This window comes from Dreissena polymorpha, chromosome 13 (genome assembly GCF_020536995.1).
Source record: "Dreissena polymorpha isolate Duluth1 chromosome 13, UMN_Dpol_1.0, whole genome shotgun sequence".
NCBI lineage: Eukaryota > Metazoa > Mollusca > Bivalvia > Myida > Dreissenidae > Dreissena > Dreissena polymorpha.
In genome coordinates this window covers 17276418-17298107 of record NC_068367.1, presented here as the reverse complement: position 1 = coordinate 17298107, position 21690 = coordinate 17276418, and the positions used below count along the sequence as shown (strand labels likewise).

The following is a 21690-nucleotide window of genomic DNA, read 5'->3' as shown; positions in this document are numbered from 1 at the left end:
TAAATCAAACATTTAAATACATAAATTGTATTCCAAAATAAAGAAAACAAAGATTAAAATAATATAATTACAGCTGTGAAGTGAAAGCAAATATGCATTTGATGGACCTGTATTAGATCAAAGAATAAATGGATACCCATGTGTCAATACACAGATAACACCATTGACCTGATAGTGTAGTGATGAAGGCACATGTTAGCAAGCTTTGATCTGATCATTTACTGGTCATCACTGATGAGAGAACAGATGGATGGGTGTATTCAGCACTCAGTGATCTGATATTCCTATAGATGGGCTAGAGATGTCTTAACAACATTGTACTGAATTGACTTCACCTACCATCATAGGCTCAGACCCATATTATGTATTTTTACGCATTTGTAGTCCCTCATAAAATTAATTTAATTAAAGACCTTTCTTACTAGATTAAAGTTTTAAAGGCTTTATTTCCAACCCTTAGATACTGATGATCAGCAAACAGCATAAAACCTGAACAGACTGCGAGTAACTCACAGGCTGTTCTGGTATTATGCTGTTTGCACATAGCCATTTTCACTTTGCTTCTGAATGGGAAATGGTTAATATATGAGCTGTGGGATAATAGGGCTTAATTAGAAAAAGAATAAGAGACGCCAATCTTTTAAATGACAGAGTTATTTCAGCAATGCTTTATATGCAATTTAACCTTGTATCAATTATTTGTGTTAGTAATTAAACTAGATACCTGCATATATAAATCATCATTAAGATTAATCTTTATCACAAAACTGTGTATTTATATTATTTTGTGTAATTCCCTAAGAAATGAAAATATATCCACTCATACATCAACACTGTTTAATTATAGAGTGAACATATTTTTTTTAAACACAATCACATATAATTAAATGTCATGGAAATGTTTCTATAATACTAAAATAGAGATAAAATATAACAAATAATATATATAATATATGATATAATATATATAATATAATATAACAAACATACAAGCACAACAAGAAAAAGTTTTGTAGGCGATCCCCGATATTGTGTCCATTCTAAGATTTATGCCTTGTGCCAAAATAACATAATACAATGTTTTAATGAATTTTCATTATGTATAAATTATAAAAAAAAAACAGCATGATTAAATTAATAATGAATATACCAAATAGGATGCTTTTGAAAACTGATTCACTTGACATGCACAATTAGAAAATTTCTTTTTTTACCAGATTCTGTAATATAGGAGATAATTAATCATTGGAGCTGAATGTTTGATCTTCCAATATGTTGAATGTGTTGATGTCATAATGTAAAAACTTCAAAACCATATCATGTATTTGTCTCATAAATCAATTTCAAAACCATTAAGTGTATTTGTCTCATTAATCAAGTTCAGTTTTCAGACTGGTATTTACCCAAAATTAGGTGAACTGAGTGCTTAGGCTTATAAATTGGTAGCATTTGACATCCATTTATTTAGACAGACACCCAATAAATAAACTTATGTGTTGTAATGGATGGGGAAATCATTAGCGGAGATTAGCACCCTCCTTCTCTGCCTCATTACTGGCACGGGTCCTAGTGAAGTGTTAAACCTGATGTTCCCTTTTAAACATTTGTCTTACCTTTGAAATCTGATAGTCTGTTGCCCCATTACTGACTTTCATCATATTTTAAGGCATTACCATTTTAATACTTCCCTCAAGAATGATTTGCTTTGTTTAAATGTGGATTTGTTAAGCTTGTAATTAAAAAGAACGTAAATTGATTAAGAAATGTAGTTATTTGTTGAGAGTTTTATTGCTTGTCTACCTCATGTATGATTTCCTGTTTTTGTGGAGCCTTGTTAGATAAAGATAAGATTTTGATGCCTTGATGAAAGTTGCCTGATTGACATGTTTTACATTCTCTGTTCATTATGGTGTACAGGCATTCTAGTAAAAAAAATATTTTAATGCTGTAATAAATGTATTGTTGAAAATAATTCAATTAAATGAATAAATTGTACAAAAAATTGAATAAGTGAAGACAACAATTTGTTTTGATGAGTGTTCCTTCAATGTTTTATCAAATCATAATTCTGTGATTGGTGTTAGCACAGTAATGTGATTGTTGTTAGTACAGTAATGTGATTGTTGTTAGTACAGTAATGTTGCTTCCCATTTATTTAAACCAATCAAACTCTGGTTCCTGGATAACTCTCAGTTGTGCATGTTGAAGATCTATGCTATGCAAATAGGAAAGTAATATTTGACCTGTAATTATGCCCCCCTTCGAAGAAGAGGGGGTACATTGCTTTGCACATGTCTGTCGGTCCGTCCACCAGGTGGTTTCCGGATGATAACTCAAGAATGCTAAGGCCTAGGATTATGAAACTTCATAGGTACATTGATCATGACTCGCAGATGACCCCTATTGATTTTGAGGTCACTAGGTCAAAGGTCAAGGTCACGGTGACCCGAAATAGTAAAATGGTTTCCGAATGATAATTCAAGAACGCTTATGCCTAGGATCATGAAACTTGATAGGTACATTGATCATGACTCGCAGATGACCCCTATTGATTTTGAGGTCACTAGGTCAAAGGTCACGGTGACCCGAAATAATAAAATGGTTTTCTGATGATAACTCAAAAACGCTTATGCCTAGGATCATAAAACTTTATAGGTAGATTGATCATGACTCGCAGATGACCCCTATTGATTTTCAGGTCACTAGGTCAAAGGTCAAGGTCACGGTGACCCGAAATAGTAAAATGGTTTCCGGATGATAACTCAAGAACGCTTATTCCTAGGATTATGAAACTTGATAGGTAGATTGACCATGACTCGCAGATGACCCCTATTGATTTTCAGGTCATTAGGTCAAAGGTCACCCGAAATAGTAAAATGGTTTCTGGATGATAACTCAAGAACCCTTATGCCTAGGATCATGAAACTTGATAGGTAGATTGATCATGACTCGCAGATGACCCCTATTGATTTTCAGGTCACAAGGTCAAAGGTGAAGATCACTGTGACCCGAAATAGTAAAATGGTTTCCGGATGATAACTCAAGAACGCTTATGCCTAGGATCATGAAACTTGATAGGTAGTTTGAATAATCAGCGCTTCCGTTAGCTTTTAAAAGTTGGAAGTCCTGACTTCCAAGCCCTGAAGTTTGGACGTCCCAGACATAAATTTTGAAGTCCCACTTTTATTTTAGAATTTTAATATACGTACATGTTCCAACTCTATCCATTACCCGATAATCCAGTAGTATTACGATCTATTTCCAAAACCAAAATACAAACAATATTGACGTCCTCTACCATCCGCCATTGTACACAAGTTGAATTGTGGGATGGGTGAATTCCCATTGAACATGCGTTAATCACGTGACGCGATTTGAGAGCATAGAGCACTGTTCGTATTTTGTAATTATGACAAATCAACTACTGAATTTAAAATGTAACATGTAAATAATGATCGACGAAAAATACTTTATCCAAAAACGACTGTCCAAAAAAATGAACGTGTTTTGCACATGAAATAATATGTGCATATCGTTTGACTGCAGAAAATGAAAACCAATTACTCATTAAATACGTCATCAATAAATAATTTGGTTAACATTTTGCTTTGCCAAATGCTTTTGCTTTGCTTTACTTTGCTAATCGACACTTAAAATATTTGAAGATGGCGGACATATGACTTAAAAGATTTTTGGAAACTAGCGAAGATATTTCGTCAATTGCAGTCCATGTCCGTACCATCTGCTAACAAATCGGAAATAATTAAATAAATAAAATACCGGAGAAAATCAGTACCAAACGAACATTTCCGAAATGCCGAATTCATTCTCAAATGATCGCACATGCGAACAAATTTTCGTGAATTGATAATTTGTCGGTTTATTTCCAAACTGTCTTATCAGATTTTTGCTATCTTCAGAGCCGAGATTTCATCGCATTGGCGATCAGGCGATGGGTTAATTTTGCAGACTGCTTATTTTCAAATGTGTATAATCAAAGTATTATCCGAAAAATTCAGGATTTTACTATTCACGGAAAGTTATGAAAATTCTAACAACAAATAAACATTTCTCGTGTATTTCGTGTACAGATGAAAATCATGCAAAAATTAGACTTAATGAACAACGTCACGTAATTCTTCCGCGGGGAAAGCGTTGATTCAAATATTTGATTGCTGAATAAAAACTTCGTAACGCAGAGGTCGCTAATATTGCTAATATTATTGTATGCAGCTTCACGTTGGGGTCGGCGTGTATTCGATTGCCTGAGCACTGATTGGCTGATGCGCTTACCAAGAAGACTTTGATTGACAGCTGGAAAAATCAATATTGGCCACTCGCTGAGAAATTCATTGAAAACAGTAGCTCTTGGGCGGAGTTAACGGTCTTAATAACCCCATTTACTGTTGACATTTGAAGGTGTTGTGTATTAGAAAATAGCGTACATGCGGATTATTGGACGTCCAAGGGACTTCCACCATTTGCATAATGGATGTACAACTGCCGATTTCGGGCGTAGTTTACGCCCGGACGTCCACTAACGGAAGCGCTGCAGTTTGATCATGACTGGCAGATGACCCCTATTGATTTTGAGGTCTCAAGGTCAAAGGTCAAGGTCACGGTGACCCGAAATAGTAAAATGGTTTTCTGATGATAACTCAAGAATGCTTATGCCTAGGATCATGAAACTTCATAGGTACATTGATCATGACTGGCAGATGACCCCTATTGATTTTCAGGTCAAAGGTCAAGGTCACGGTGACCCGAAATAGTAAAATGGTTTCTGGATGATAACTCAAGAATGCTTATGCCTAGGATCATGAAACTTGATAGGTACATTGATCATGACTGGCAGATGACCCCTATTGATTTTCAGGTCACTTAAGGTCAAAGGTCAAGGTCACAGTGACCCGAAATAGTAAAATGGTTTCCCGATGATAACTCAAGAAAGCTTATGGCTAGGATCATGAAACTTCATAGGTACATTGATCATGACTCGCAGATGACCCCTATTGATTTTCAGGTCACTAGGTCAAAGGTCAAGGTCACAGTGACAAAAACATATTTACAAAATGGCTGTTACTACAACTGAGAGCCCATATGGGGGGGCATGCATGTTTTACAAACAGCCCTTGTTTCTAAAGTTAAGCTGCTGTGAGTAGATAAGATGCTTTGAAATTATTGGCCTTGTTAAATACAATGATATTCAAAGTTTACCCGAACATATTGTGGATGCAGAAAAGCTGAATAGTTTCAAATAACGCTTGGATAAACACTAGCAAGAAAATGGGTTGTATCAGTACTAAATGAAAAATGTGCTGTTAAGCATCTTAACAGTAAACTATAAGAATATTCTATAAAATACACGGGACCCATACCAAGCTGGTCTAACACTAAGTCCACATTACTTAGAGGGCTAAAAAAAAGGAGGTTGTCCTTACATACAAGCCTGAAAACCATCCTACAGGTATCATTATTGGAACATGATGTGGCATACAGTTTGTAGAGTGGGCAGTTCTGTACATCAACAGGCTGTGTAGGTATTTATTGTCAGGAATTGTTTAGAAGGTTCAGTGACTCATGAGTGAAAACCCAGTGTTAATTGTACAGGTAATAAATGACTTCACTGAGGCATTTTCTATGGGGGAGGAGGGGGCTAATATTGTATTGTGATCTTGAAGAAACATTATAGCTGCCTATAACAGCACTGTTTATTGTGGTTCTGTACCAAGAATGTGGGGCCTTAATGGGCTGTTAATGGGCCTGGCATTTCCGTTCTTATCCATCATATTTTCAGGTTCACAAACATGGTTTACAATGCCTGTTGTCCATAAAGTCAAGTATTTTTGCATGCCCATGATCAGTGTTGTTTCACAAAAGCCCATTGATTCCAATTTAACCATATTTCTTCTTTCTCTTTTCTCATTGTTAGACAGTAATTTGTACAATAAAACTAAGCATAAACCCTGCATAGGTACCATAAAGTATAACATGTTAATATCTTGTCTTTTGGAAATAAATGTATCATGTATCTCTTACATCTTTAAAGTTCAAGATAATATAATTTATGAATTGTTGGCCCACATTGTTATTAACATATAACATCAACAATTATTCTAGACATGAAAAGTTATGATCAATATAGTTACAAATAACATCAATTATGCTTTTAACGAAAATTCATGATTGAAGCATACTATGAAATGCCAAACAGGTGGCACCCTTTCTCTAAGACTAATTAGGAGCCATTAAATTAAACAATGTGCGAATAATAAATTAAAACAAAAGGAATATAATACAGAACTTTTTCTTTTTTCCAGCACTTTTACTTCTTTTGGGTAGTCCTTGCAGTTGGGGGGGGGGGGGGGGGGGTTAAAGTGAGCCTATAATAACACCAGTGGGAGGTTCACATCAGCTGCGATTGAGTCCTCAATCACTCCTAACACTGGAATGTACTTTGATGTCAAAATGCTCCCCTAATGCCTGGAATCAATAACAAAATTCAGTTTCAAGTATCAAAACATCAACATTATGGCCATGTTCTATGTTGAACATAAATTAGTGTTGTATTGCTCTGAAAGCCTTCTTAGAACATGTTTTCAATTATTGTCAGTCAATAATTGTTATGTCCCCAACCACTATAGTGGGGGACATATTGTTTTTGCCCTGTCTGTTTGTTTGTGTGTTTGCTCCAACTTTAACATTTTGCAATAACTTTTGCAATATTGAAGATAGCAACTTGATATTTGGCATGCATGTGTACCTCATGGCGCTGCACATTTTGAGTGGTGAAAGGTCAAGGTCATCCTTCAAGGTCAAAGATATAGCTTCAAAGCTGAGCAAAAGGGGACATAGTGTTTCTGACAAACACTTATTTTGTTAAATTATGACTTTGTAACTGACAAGTCTCTGTCAATTAAGACCTTGAACTAACATAATTATTGAATCTATCAGTGTTTAATTGTTTTTGTCTGTTTCGTCACCAATTTTATATAACAACTGAATTATCTTCTTAATTATTACCCTCCTTAATTGATCGGTACATTAAATGATGATCATTGTTGTATTGTGTTGGTGTATTCTGTTCCATGATATTCAAGCCAGCACGTGAAAGCCATAAGTTCTCATCCTTGGCACATGTTAGCCTTGCGCAGGGAACAATGGTCTTAATTTATGCACAAGTATAATCACAGATTAGACTGTTCTGTCTGCACAGGCTAATCAGGAATGACACTTTCTGCTTTAACTGGATTTAAGAACTTACTTTAAAGCAAACATATCGTAAAAGCCGAAAGTGTTGTCCATGATTAACCCGTGCAGACTGCTCAGCCTAACCTGGGATGACACTGTATGCATGTGCATTTAGCCCACTTGTCCTAGACCGATGTTTTAAATCATAACATTAACTGGTTCCACATGTCCTAGTAGTTACAAGTCTGTATCCAGTGCAGGGTATAGGGTACTGCAGTATTCAAGTGGCGTTTGCCTGGCACACCTGATAGCTCGCTGCATATCGCATAGGGACAAGTGACTGACATGTGCTACCAATTTATGGCACAGCTGTCACTAGTTACAATTTGAACCTGTGGTTATCCAGTAATCCAGTACTGTTCTTCAATCCCCCCCACCCCTTTTCTAGTGCACTCTTATATTGGCATACGTTATTTCAGCATGCTGTTACATGTTGGTGCGCCCGTCTGGTATACTTTTGGTTCTAAATATGGCTTACAGGAAATTACAATGCCACTTTTCATATTCACTCATGTCATTCTGCCATACTGACTGTGTGTCCTCTGCTATGAGAAGTGTCATGGGCTATTTTTAGCCCTGTTTATTGCTAAGAATTAAAGTGCATAAATAGGAAATCATAATTATTTTGTCAGTACCAGTATGCACTTTTTTAAGTGCATTATCGCTAATATTGTATACATTCACAATTTTGAAAGATAACAAACCTGATGATTGTTATTTTAAGTAACTGCTATTCATTTGGTATATAGAAAATACTAAGTTATAGTGTTGCATATAGATCATTTTATCATGAGACACCGGAGGCATGAGTCTTGGGGAGAGCTTCAGATGTTCAAACCTGACATTTTGTTATTATCTTACAAATAAATTAAACATTTTGTAAATCATCTACCTAAAAATTGACAAATCTACTGGAAATTTTCCAAAGCAGTATAGCATGAAAGCACTATAACTTTTCCATGTCTCTTCAGGTGATGCCAGCGGGTCTGAAGCCCTCACAGCCCCCTCCAGAGGGCGTGTTCCTGTCCGGTCTCCACCTCCACAACGCCCTGTGGGACTTGACGCGGGCGGTGATGATGCTGCCCACGCCTGACAGTCCCTCCACCCAGGAAATGCCCCTTTTCTGGCTGAAGCCCCTTGAGACGAGCGCAGCAGGAGCTGCCCAGACCCCACGGCGCCTCTACCAGCTCTACAAGTGTCCGGTGTTCTGTGCCCGGGACCGCAGGCACCAGGGTGACCGGAACATTGTCGTGCATTTCTCCTTGCCCACCCTGTGTGATCCTGCAGTGTGGCAGTACCAGAGGGTGTTTCTTACCACCAGTCTGATGCAGGCCGCAAACTGAGTGGAGAACTGTTGAACACTGTAACTTAAACATGAAATTTGCGTGTTAATGACTCAACATTTTTTTTTAATTGTATGCACCCAGAGTTAAAGCAGTGAATTCTGTAACAGAATAAGAAATCTTCATGTAAATGAGTTGATAAGGTGTTTAAAATTGTGTTATAGAACGTTATGTGGAAACTGTATCACTTTTATTTTGGTATGTTTATTCCTTTATAATTTGTTACTTCTAAAGAAGTTAGAAATATGTCTTCAGAAGCACTTAAAAGCGCCTGTTTTTCTTAATTGCTGGACAGCTATACTTCTTTCTGATGTTGTGTGAAGTGCTCGGGAACTTAAAGATAATTGAAGCAAAAAATGTTGATCCATGGAGCTGGATTGTCAATTTTCTGCCTCAGTGAAAGCTTGTCAGGTGTTGTTGCCAACAACAGTCTGCTAGAGTCATTTGCTACCTGTGTAGAATTTGTTAATAATGATTGCTTGCTGAAAACCAAATCTCCTGTGTATTTGGGTTATTTTGAAGCTGGGATGTGGTTTATTTTGTAACCAAATTGTGCTGTTTACCCATAATGTGATATTATTTATTTACTGCATATTGAAGAATTATATTTCCAATGCATGTATTTGTGATAGGATTTAAACATTCCCTCCTACACTTCTACAGGTGGAGAATCCACTATAGGTGGATAGTCTTCTCTGCTGAACTGCCCTTCCACTTTGTTTTAGCTTTATTTTCCAAGTTTATTTCATAATCCGTCTGTGATACTGTGATGTATTTGTATATATTATAATTATGAGCTGCTGCCTTAATTCATTTGTGTAAAGTGCATGTTCCATCTGCACAGGCTAATAAACAACTAAACTTTCCACTTTTATGGAATTCTCTTTTGAACGAAAATGAAGTCTAGGCAGTAAATGGCGTCCCTGTTAATATGGGACAATACTTTACACTTATGCATTAAGCCTAGTTTTATACGAGACCAGCTATGTTTATATTGTGCTTTTTTATATATATAAATAAATTGATTGAATAAGGATTGATTGTATTATGTTGTGCTATTAAAATTAAAGAGAAAATTACATATACATACATATAATCAAAGCTTTAAGCAAATGAACCAGGCCAAAGGTGCTCACTTCAGAGTCGTCAACAAACTTAACTTTTCTTTTCTGAGCAGGTAGCATTTACATTTCTTTTCTGGGCAGGTAGCATTTACAAAGTTCCACAATGGACATGTAAGGAAAACTGCCTAAACATGTGGCAGCCATGCTCTTTAACTAGCCACAATCATTTTCAACTTATTCCACGATAGATTTTTTTTTAATGTTCCGAGGGTCGAAAATATGACTTGAATAATGTTCTTATTGTTTTGTTAGCCATATAAGGAAAAATACCCAGCTGTATGTTACCACTGTTGAACACAACTTGTGTGATTTCATTTCATTTCCAGTCGCAAAAAGCATCACACAAAAACAGGTTTTGATTTCCAAAGATTTATTAATGACTGGAAACAATTACAATTTCCATTATCTTTTAGATATAATCTTTGTTTAATAAAATTACAGACATTTTAATGTGTACATCTTTCATCCACACATATACAGAAATATAATGGATAATATACAATGGCTTGGATGTTGAAATCAAGTTTCTAATATCATTCATTTCAACATTGAACATGTATGAAAGAAGGTAAAAGCTATATATTAACAGTTCCATACAACAATTTGTAAAGAGTTCGAGCAGAGTAAATAATTAATAACGCAAGTAAATGTTACAATTAATTCCACATCACTAAAAGCATGTACTAAACTATAGACTTCAAGAAAAAGGTATATAACATTAAGATATGTAGATAATTAACAAAAAATACAATAAATGGTTTTGTATACAAACAACTTTTACCAACCAGAACATCTAAGAGTGTAAATCTTTATTCAAAGAATTTCTAGACTTTTATAAAAAAAAGAAAACGATCCGTTTTACATTTTATAATTTTATTAGTTAGGCAGCGTTTACAGTTACTGAGATGTGTCACTAAAGTTGAACAGTTTCTAAGATTTATTTCAATTAATTTACTAAGACATAACTGGTATCATGTGCCAATATTGCTCTTTGTCATACAAAAAGGCAATTTGCCATGGGATTGAAAATCTGTATGTATACATAAAAAATGAGCAAAAAAATGTAGGTCTAAACCTTGTACAACATTTAGGTTATTCTTAGTAAAAAAGTGGTTATTCCTAGTAAAAATGTAAGAAGGAGGGGGAAAGATCAGGTGAATTTCACTTACCGGTATTGTTTCAGAAAATGATAGTTAAAAGAACAAAATTGAATCCCAGGTACTATCAAATTAAGTTCATAACTTTTTCAAAACAATGATAGTTAAAAGAACACAATTGTAACTTCTATCACCCCCTTCTCTTCAAATTTAAATATATTGGTGTTCCCCTCATCCCTCATTTTTTTCCCTTGAACTACATAATAGCACATTACGTATTTCTTGGGAAAACAAGATTTATCTGAACTCTGCATTGAGTTTTCATGCTTGTCCTGGGCAATTGGTCTGCTATACAGCCATGTCCAGGACAACAAATCCCTGTAGGCAGAGTGACAGCCTGTCTCAGACTGAAAATGTTTGTTGTGCTCATTTGGGGCTAGACCCTGCACACAAGTTCATCCCAGTTTTCCCACTGTACACCCTTTAATGCAAAGGACAACTTTGCAGAACTTATGAGATACAAGTCAAAATGTTAAACACAAATTTCCTGGATGCTCAATTGCTTATTGAACATTAAATTTGCTAACACAATGCACTGCTAATACATGACTTAAGAGGAATAAGATTATTACTGACATAGCACACATGAAAAATGAAATTACAAACAAGGCACTTCTTGAGCATATTAATCTTTAAGGAAAGGACATTCCAAAATATATTTACATCTAAGTTTATGAAACGTGCACTCACTTAATTATGCTACAAAATTGTACGTTTTTCTCTCCTAGTTTTAGCGCAAACAAGTGAATAAAAAAGCATTCCCTAATCATTAAACACATGATCCATTACGTCCAATAAATGTTACATTAATTTAAATAATTAACAAGAGCACTGCATAACGGGTGCCACGCTCAGCGGTGGGTGCAGTTTTGAACAAATGAAAGCTTGTAATATTAATTTTTTTAGAGGTCACAGTGACCTTGACCTTTGACCTAGTGACCTTAAAATGGGTGTGGCATGTAGAACTCATCAAGGTGCAGCTACATGTGAAGTTTCAAAGTTGTAGGTTGAAGCACTTTGATTTAAGAGCCAATGTTCAAAACCTTAACAAAATGTAAAGGTTTTTGCACGACGCGGACGACGAGCTGGCTATGACAATACCTCGTGTCTTCTCCGAAAACAGTCGAGCTAATAAAACTGTTGTCAATGTTTTCAACTTCTCTCACATATAATTATGTACATATAATAACGACATTCAAATGCAGAATTAAAATCCCAAACAATTCTGCTTCAATGTCAGCATTCCAAAATAATGCAAAACCAACACAAATGTACATTGCAGTGCCTATTGCAAATACAAAAAAAATAAATCCAGAATCCATTTGGAAGTTAAAGTCGCACAGAACAGTGTGTGATTGAACCAATTGATCCATTACAATTTTACAACAATGCTTTTTATATAATCAATATCCAATCTGCAGTCACCAAATAATGAAAAAACTTTGAATCACTCAACAATTTAACATTTTCATTATGCATGAACAATAAAGCAACAATAACAAGAATGGCCATTTGATACAAAATAAATCTATTAGAAGCAGGTTTTTACTCATTTTGATTAACATTTGCATACCAGGCCTTTAAATACAGTTATTCTAAATATGTGACCCACCCGGTGGGGTAATAGAATCAGGTGGGCGGGGAAAAAATGTGAAATGCCCCTGGGTCAGAGACTTTTGAGGAACCATCACACACTGAACTTTATTACCATTTCTAACCAGAAATGTTGGTGTTGAGTAAGCCGCTCTCCTTGAAATAGTTGTCAAGGGTTTTTTGTAAGGAGCAACATTCACATTGCAAACAGAGGGAAGTTGTTTTGACGAGAGGCTAGTAACTACATGGGAAGGTGAGCTCACTGTGCGAATGGACAAAGGCGTGCTAGAATTTGAGGCGGACACTGTAGAGAAGTTAGCAGACGTTGTTATGCTGCTAGTAGCATTCGCAATTGGTACTGCATTGTTGGTTACTGGCACAGAATTGCAAGCAGTCATTTGTACAGGTTCATAACCAGAGACTACAGGCAGGGGTAGACTCCCATAGCAGCCCAGTGTGGCGGCCGCCAGATTGGCCCCATGCACCGGGCTCGTCAGACCCTCAGTAACATAGACGGTTGACTTGTTGGCTGCCTGCAAGCTTTCCTCCACTGGTAAGATGCTGCCCTGAAACAAATGGCATTCCTAGAAATGTCTGATGCATGCAGCATCGTTTGTTCACTGTTGATAAGGTATCATGCGGCTTTCTGTTATTAAGTACCGTTAAACATGCTTTACAAATTAGTACTATGCATTCAATGGTTATTACTTCCAGTCTTAACATTAATTGATACTTATCAGTTCAATAGTTCTAATGCAATAAAATGAAACTTACAACAGGATTTATTTCACAATTTCCATTGTAGAGTGGGCCTTTTTTTAAGGTAGCGCACCTCTAATGGGCACATATCCAAATATAATCTAATTAATTATTTTCTTAATAAGCATCATTTCACTGAACTACATGCAAATTTGTAGGTAGACTTTCCATGCTTTTTAAAAAAATATACCGATTTTTTCAAAACCACCCCTACGCTCGGCTTTTGTCCAGTTTATTTTCACCCATGGGGTATATAAAAATTCCATAATTCATTCAAATTTCCAAATATGGGCATGCAGTTGGTGTTTACAGATGCAGTAAAGGTGTTTTAAGTTTAAACAAGATGAAATAAGTATTCTTTTACAGACATTTATTTTTTACATTTTTTTTTCTATGGAAGAGCGCCATGAAATGTGAGTTATTTCAGCAAAGTAAAAACTGAGTCGGTTAAAAACAAAGTGTCATAAAATTCAAAATAGCATCATTTCAGTTATATTTTAAATGTAATTTTTATAGAAACACTATATACAGCAAAAATACCAAGAAATAGACAAATTTACCATTTACTTTTTTAAATAAAAATTAAAAGGCAACATGCATCATTCGTATTTTCAGCAGTAAATCACCCAATTTAGCCATAACGTTGTTTTAATTTTAACAAGAGTTCCGCGGTAGGAGATGACCGCATTGAAGCCGGATTTTTGATTTAAATGACAGGAAAGTACCTTTCGTGTTTTTGTCAATGCAATACTTAAATTACTGAAATATTGTTCAAAGGTCAAAATGAAATGTAAGTACTTTTCAAGGCATGAGCAAACCTTGTGTTATGTTTTGAATGCATGCATATACATGAACAACAATAACATTTAAGGTCACAAATATGAACTTGAATTGACAATTAGGAAAGTTTGATCTCAATTTTTTTATTAGCAAATTAGTAAGATATTGTTTGAAGTTTCCATCAATTTCATTATCAAATGTAAGAAAATAAACTTAGATGAAATAATACTATTTATTGTTTTGCTTTCACATACCTACACAGAAATCCAGACAGCCTTATGATCACTCCAAAAGGTTTCTATCACACCAGTTCTAGCAGTGACCTTGAAATGACCAGTGGTCATCTAAGTGTGCTTGCAAACCTTTACGTCAAGTTTGAGATTCTAGGTCCAAGCATACCAAAGTTATAACAATTTTAACATTGAAGGTCACAGTGACCTTGACCTTCAAATGAATGACATTGAAATGAGCAGTGGTGATCTTCTAGTACTGGCCAACCTTTATGTCAAGTTTGAAGACTCTAGGTACAAGCATACCAAAGTTATAACATGGAATAAGAACTTTAACATTTTTACCTACCAAAGTTATAAGAACTTTAACATTTTTACATTCAAGGTCACAGTGACCTTGACCTTAGAATGAATGACCTTGAAATGACCAGTGGTCATCTAAGTGTGCTTGCAAACCTTCATGTCAAGTTTGAAGACTATGTCCAAGCATACCAAAGTTATAACAATTTTAACATTTAAGGTCACAGTGACCTTGACCTTCAAATGAATGACATTGAAATGACCAGTGGTCATCTTCTAGTACTGGCCAATCTTTATTTCAAGTTTGAAGACTCTAGGTACAAGCATACCAAAGTTATAACATGAAATAAGAACTTTAACATTTTTACATTCAAGGTCACAGTGACCTTGACCTTCAAATGAATGACCTTGAAATGACCAGTGGTTACTAACTAGTTATGGCCAACCTTCAAATGAATGACCTTGAAATGTCCAGTGGTTACTTACTAGTTCTGGCCAACCTTCATGTCAAGTTTCAAGACTCTAGGTCCAAGCATACCAAAGTTATAACAACTTTAACATTTTTACATTCAAGGTCACAGTGACCTTGACCTTCAAATGAATGACCTTGAAATGTCCAGTGGTTACTTACTAGTTCTGGCCAACCTTCATGTCAAGTTTCAAGACTCTAGGTCCAAGCATACCAAAGTTATAACAACTTTAACATTTTTATATTGAAGGTCACAGTGACCTTCACCTTCAAATGAATGACCTTGAAATGACCAGTGGTCATCTGTTAATCCTGGCCAACCTTCATGTCAAGTTTGAAGACTCTAGGTCCAAGCATACCAAAGTTATACCATGAAATAAGAACTTTAACATTTTTACATTCAAGGTCACAGTGACCTTGACCTTCAAATGAATGACCTTGAAATGACCAGTGGTTACTAACTAGTTATGGCCAACCTTCATGTCAAGTTTCAAGACTCTAGGTCCAAGCATACCAAAGTTATAAGAACTTTAACATTTTTTATATTGAAGGTCAGTGACCTTGACCTTCAAATGAATGACCTTGAAATGACCAGTGGTCATCTGTTAATCCTGGCCAACCTTCATGTCAAGTTTGAAGACTCTAGGTCCAAGCATACCAAAGTTATACCATGAAATAAGAACTTTAACATTTTCGAGCACGCCGCCACCCCGCCCGCCCGCCCGCCCGACAACATCAATCTATAAGCCGAGATTTTTTCGAAAAAAATCCGGCTAAAAATTGAAGGATGTGCATAAAAATTTCAACATATTTAACAATAAACATAGCATATATGTTATATTAAATCAAATTACGTTAGAAAAGAAATAAAACGCGTTGCAAAAAGTATGCGATGTTGGCAGGATTGGAACCTGCGCTGGAGATCCCAAAAGATTTACAGTCCATCGCCTTAACCACTTGGCCACGACAACTTCACATTTGTGCTAGCTTAAATTACATATCCATAAGTAAACAGGTAAAAAGGCTCGTCGATCTTTGAAGAAATTGCGAAATCGTATTTTTTCAGATGATTAGTCAAAGTCAATATTTATTGTGAAAATAATGAATTCTAAAGGAATTACGTAATCATATATCAAAATTCGAAGTTTGAAAAAAATAAAATTCATCTCTCGGAAATAACCGATCATTGAAGATCGGCAATGATCGTAAAATAAATCGCGGGAAATCATTAGGGGTGCGCTACCTTAGGTAAAAGGTTTCATAGTGCTCACACAAAATGTCAACACAGATTTGTTAGTGAAAATGGCAACAGTAAACTAGCATCCATATCAAAGCAGAAGTCCCCTTTCTAATGTACTGACAAACAGTACAGCTACAAACTGACAAGGAGTTCCAAGCTATTTGGGGATGCAGAAGCATTCAACAAACAACAAAAGAGCCATGGGCCCTAAGGCGCTCACCTGAGACCAGAGTTCACAAATAATAAGTACTTCATGGACTAGAAATAATAAATTTCCAGGAATATTTTTAATTTCAAACTCGGCTGAGATATCTTACGAACAAAATGTTCAAAAAAAAGTTTCACGACGATTTGGCTTACAAGGAAAACTGCGCAATTCCTGAGCAGCCATAATTTTCAAACGGGCAAGAACCATTGCAGTTTTTTTAGGCCCGATTTTATAGCCAAAATTCGGCTATATTCCCAATCGCCAAAAGTGTACCTTTTCCACAAAAGTTGAAAAAAAAAATCCACAATCAGACAAAACCGCTTATGACATCGGCTGTTTTGCTTTTTAACAAAGCGTAGTCCGCTCCCGTCTTGTACGGGTTTTAGACTTTTAACTTGATTTTGATAATGTCCGCATTATTCGTGTGCCTGATATTCTCCTTGTTGATTAGGCGCTTATTATAATTGCGTAAAAATTAGAGCCTTTTGTAGTTCAGCTGAATGGAAAACAAATATGCCGCCCAATTCGAAATATTACGTGAAAATGCCTTCTAACAAAAACTGTTGATTTTTTTAAGCAAATGCAATTAAACAAGGGCTGTTTGTAAAACATGCATGCCCCCCATATGGGCTGTCAGTTGTAGTGGCAGCCATTGTGTGAATACGTTTTTTGTCACCGTGACCTTGACCTTTTTCTATGTGTGAATACGTTTTTTGTCAATGTGACCTTGACCTTTGACCTAGTGACCTAAAAATCAAAAGGTTCACCTGCCAGTCATGATCTATGTACCTATGAAGTTTCATGATCCTAGGCCTAATTATTCTAGAGTTATCAGAAAAACATTTTACTGTTTAGAGTCACTGTGACCTTGACCTCTGACCTAGTGACCTGAAAATTAACAGGGGTCATCTGCTAGTCAGGATCAATGTACCTATGAAGTTTCATGATCCTAGGCATAAGCAGTCTTGAGTTATCATCCGGAACCATTTCACTATTTGGAGTCACTGTGGCCTTTGACCTGAAAATCAATAGGGGTCATCTGCCAGTCATTATCAATGTTCTTATGAAGTTTCATGATCCTAGGCGTAAGTATTCTTGAGTTATCATCCGGAAACCATTTTACTATTTCAAGTCACTGTGACCTTGACCTTTGACCTAGTGACCTGAAAATCAATAGGGGTCATCTGCCATTCATGATCAATGTACCTATAGTTTCATGATCCTAGGCGTAAGCATTCTTGAGTTATCATCCGGAAACCATTTTACTATTTGGAGTCAGTGACCTTGACCTTTGACCTAGTGACCTGAAAATCAATTGGGGTCATTTGCCAGTCATGATCAATGTACCTATGAAGTTTCATGATCCAAGGCCTAAGCGTTCTTGAGTTATCATCCAGAAACCATCTGGTGGACGGACAGACCGACCGGCATGTGCAAAACAATATACCCTCTCTTCTTCGAGGGTCGCATAATAAACAAACATCGTCAACAAGTACAAGTCCTCCCATTGAAACTCCTTCCATTGTTTATGATTGTAATGTAATAACAAGTGACTCTTTTGCTATGTCATTGTTGATTTCCGAAAGCTAAGTGCTGACTGATATCCAACATGTTTAAAGCAGTAGTTCTCTAAAGAAAATGGTGCCTGATACGCAGACCTGTTTACCCTACCGATTGCTTCTCAGTAGTATGGAGGGCATCTCTCAGTAGTTTTGGGCTGTTGTCAGTAGTTTTAACCTTTTCAATCATTTTAAGCATTAAAACACCATGACTGGGTCACAGATCAGTTTAATGGCAAATAATGCATTAGATGAATTTACTTGCTAATATTTTATTCTGTTAAGTGATTTTTTTTGCTTTTATTTGTTACAGCCTCTGCCATTTGGATTGGGAAAATTAGCGTGCTAAACCATGAAATTGGATAAAATAGCACGATAAACCATGAAATTGGGAAACATTAAGCATTATAAATATGATTATAAGTAACAGAATTAAAATTGTTTTTAAGTGCATGTTTGACAGCATTTTTATATTATAAAGTGCTGCTTTAACGTCTTCTTACAATGAAGACAATATTTAGTTAATATCCATCCACATGCATATTAAACTTGCAATAATATATAGATTCTTAAATACACCATTTGATCATAAGCTCTTTAAGTGTTGCTATTAATTTGATTCAGTATTTTTTTTAATTAAATATCATAAGGGGAAAACATAAACAAATATTGACAAACACCCTTTAGTTTTCTTGTTGTGTTAATGATGTATTAAATGGAGTTAAAATAGTATATTTTATTTGTTTACCTTTCAATATCTTGCACTTAACAACCTCAGTTCAATGCTATTTCATTAAACTGTACAGCGTAACAAACATAACAAGGGCTGTTTGTAAAACCTGCTTGCCCCCCTATATGGGCTATAAGTTGTAGTAGCAGCCATTGTGTGAATACGTTTTTTGTCACTGTGAACAATGGTGGTTGTTGGTGGTTGGTGGTGGTGGTGGTAACGCTAACGTAGCATTACAATAACAATACTTAAGAATGATCAAATGGGAAAAGGTAACCTAGCACTGGCAGTAAATATGGGGCTTATTACAGGTCATATTTGGAATATCTGCTGTAAAATTAGATTTTAAATGAATTTAAGGGAGGCAAATGCTGTAACAAAAAGAACATGCATAAACGGTAGTTGTTTCCCTTGTTTGAACCATGCTAAATCCTTAAAATGCCTATTTCCAGTAACTGTGACCTTCACCTGTGACCTTTGACCTAGTGACCTCAAAATGAATAGGGTCATCTGCGAGTCATGGTCAATGTATCTATGAAGTTTCATGATCCTAGGCCCAAGCGTTCTTGAGTTATCGTCTGACAACCACCTGGTGGACGGACCGATCGACCGACCGACAGACCGACCGACATGAGCAAAGCAATATACCCCCTCTATTCGAAGGGGGGGGGGGGGGGGGGGCATAATAAAGCAGAATATGCATATGAATCTGAGTATACACAGATCCACAAACATATAAACCAATTCATGTTTGTCTCTTTCCATTTTCGAACAATACTCATTGTGAGTAGACTGAACACCAATTTTCCAACACTCGTTTCCGTGACGCACATTCACTGTGCAGATTTCTGATTAAAAATAATTATATCTCAAACGTAGTATTTTGCGTTAATTGACACACGCATAACAATATTCCCTAATAACCATATGATATCCGTTGTTTATTTGAATGGTATTTATTATTTTCGCCGTTAATGGCAATTTCTCGTCTGCTTGCCGCCATCTTGGACGTGTGTAAAAACAGGCGTGCTCAATCCCGATACATCAACTATCGTCGGTATTCTCCGCAATAGACAGAGATGTGTATATTGAATAGCAACGTAAAATCGTATATATTCGGCTAAATTTGCAAACCAATACATAAGTCACTTGTCGTTCGGTGACGACTCGACAAGATGATCAGCACTCATTCCCCAGGAGGCTTGAATTTTAATGTTTCTTAAAGACTACGCAAGCGCAAAAATGATTATGATTGATAAATTACCCGAAAGACCGAAAATAAGCAAAAGTACGATTAAAAACTGAAATTTGACCATTTTGATCGATGGATCCGTAGTTTTTTCAGTACAAATCCGTAGTGCGTAATTTCACCAAATAATCCGTAGTAACTACGGCGAATCCGTAGAAGTAAACAGGTCTGGATGCAAGATTGTTTTCCTTCCCAAAATATGTTTTCCTTGCCAAAGTATGAGGCCAGGTATACATTGTTGTACTATCATGATTGTGTTTGTGACTAAAGAAGATGAACTCTTTCATGCGGTTTTAAATCCCAAGTTATTTTCCCCATTTCTTGAAAATGCCGATACAATTCCCAATTTCAAAGCCATGGGCTATCTTCCCAAAAAGCTGGAAAAAAATTATTGTCAAACTCTGCTGAGATATCATTAGAAGAAATGTGTTCACCTACTTTCAGGAAGATTGAAAGCAGAAAGTTCTAGTGTAAATTTGACTTAGTAACTAGTTTGTTTTACCTCAGGTGACCCAGCTTCAACAAGACCCCCCCCCCTCTCAAGTCCAACCCCTCTTAAGCAGCCAGTCAATGGAAACGGCCAAATTGGCTGCTTAAGCCCGGTGGCCTTTTAACAGGGGGTTGGGTCATAGGGAGTCTGAAGTTGATTAGTGCATGGCCAACAGTTCAATTTTTGTATAAACAAAATGGTAAATATGTGTACATGTACTAAACAATGTATAGACCTAAAATAATGTTATTTTTTCCTTTCCAAGATCCACTATAAAACAACATTTTCAAATTAAAATCTTTCTATTGTTCTCTGCACTACGAAGTTTTTATTAAGCAATAAATACGCCCATGCTTTTCACACAGAAAACGTGACGTTATACATGCGCGCTTCTGGTCAGAACAAAGGATCTACATGGAATAAACGTGTCCTGTTTAAACAGTTGTTTAAATGTGTTTACGTCACCCGAAGCATAACAATATGCACAGGAGAAAAACTTTTGAAAGAAATGTCATTTTTCAATTCATAGTTAAACACTAGTTAATTATCGCGCAAAATGCTTAGCAGAAACTTTTAATTAGCCTATAATTGTCATAAAGGTTTGATTGAAATATTATGATTCAACAGCTACAAATAATAAATTATAAATTAAGAATCTCTTTTCCAGTAATAAAAGGTGATATTCGCAAGTGCGGAAACAAAAAGATCAGTCGCATAATGCTTTTAACCGGCTAACCCAATAATCTGCCGCTTATTAATTGCAACTGGCTGTCAAAATGTTTATCACACATCAAGCTTCAGTACTACAGAGCCTAAACCGCAGACTGGTAGTACGTATCGATTTTTTTGCCGTTTCGTCAGTGTAATTTTGCCAATGTACATGACCGACTTACTCGTGCGTGACCACTCATATGGGGAACATTTAACATTTGGGATACAAGTTTACTGGCCGCTGGCCGGAGAAACGGGATGACCGCTAATGAGGGTGGATTATAGTGTTTATTGATGGTCGCGGCAGACCAGCTGCCTACACAGGGTGACCGCCGATTAGGGGTGATCGGTAGCAGGGGTTGGACTGTATTGCTAAGCAATATAAGTCCCCTACCGGCTCCACCATTGTCAGAAATTCCAGAATATTTTTTTATATATTTGTTGCCATAGCAACCAGAATTTTTGATGTAGGAACAAAATTAAATGACGTGCATAAT

The 21690-nt window shown here is 36.1% G+C and overlaps 2 protein-coding genes across 3 annotated transcripts in view; one reads left to right on the top strand and one right to left on the bottom strand.

Moving 5' to 3' along the window:
- Nucleotides 1-9631, top strand: part of LOC127854491 (dynein axonemal heavy chain 6-like) — a 62467-nt gene extending 52836 nt beyond the window's left edge. The window contains exon 25 of the mRNA XM_052389555.1: nt 8223-9631. Coding sequence (XP_052245515.1) covers nt 8223-8594 — 372 coding nt within the window. The 3' untranslated portion in view covers nt 8595-9631. The remainder of the gene's footprint in view (nt 1-8222) is intronic.
- A 440-nt stretch (nt 9632-10071) lies between these two features.
- The window catches only part of LOC127855407 (deleted in azoospermia protein 2-like), a 31787-nt gene continuing 20168 nt past the window's right edge, over nt 10072-21690 (bottom strand). For both annotated transcript variants that reach the window (XM_052390944.1, XM_052390945.1), the window contains exon 11: nt 10072-13034. In XM_052390944.1, the coding sequence (XP_052246904.1) occupies nt 12471-13034 (564 nt within the window). In that variant the 3' untranslated portion in view covers nt 10072-12470. The remainder of the gene's footprint in view (nt 13035-21690) is intronic.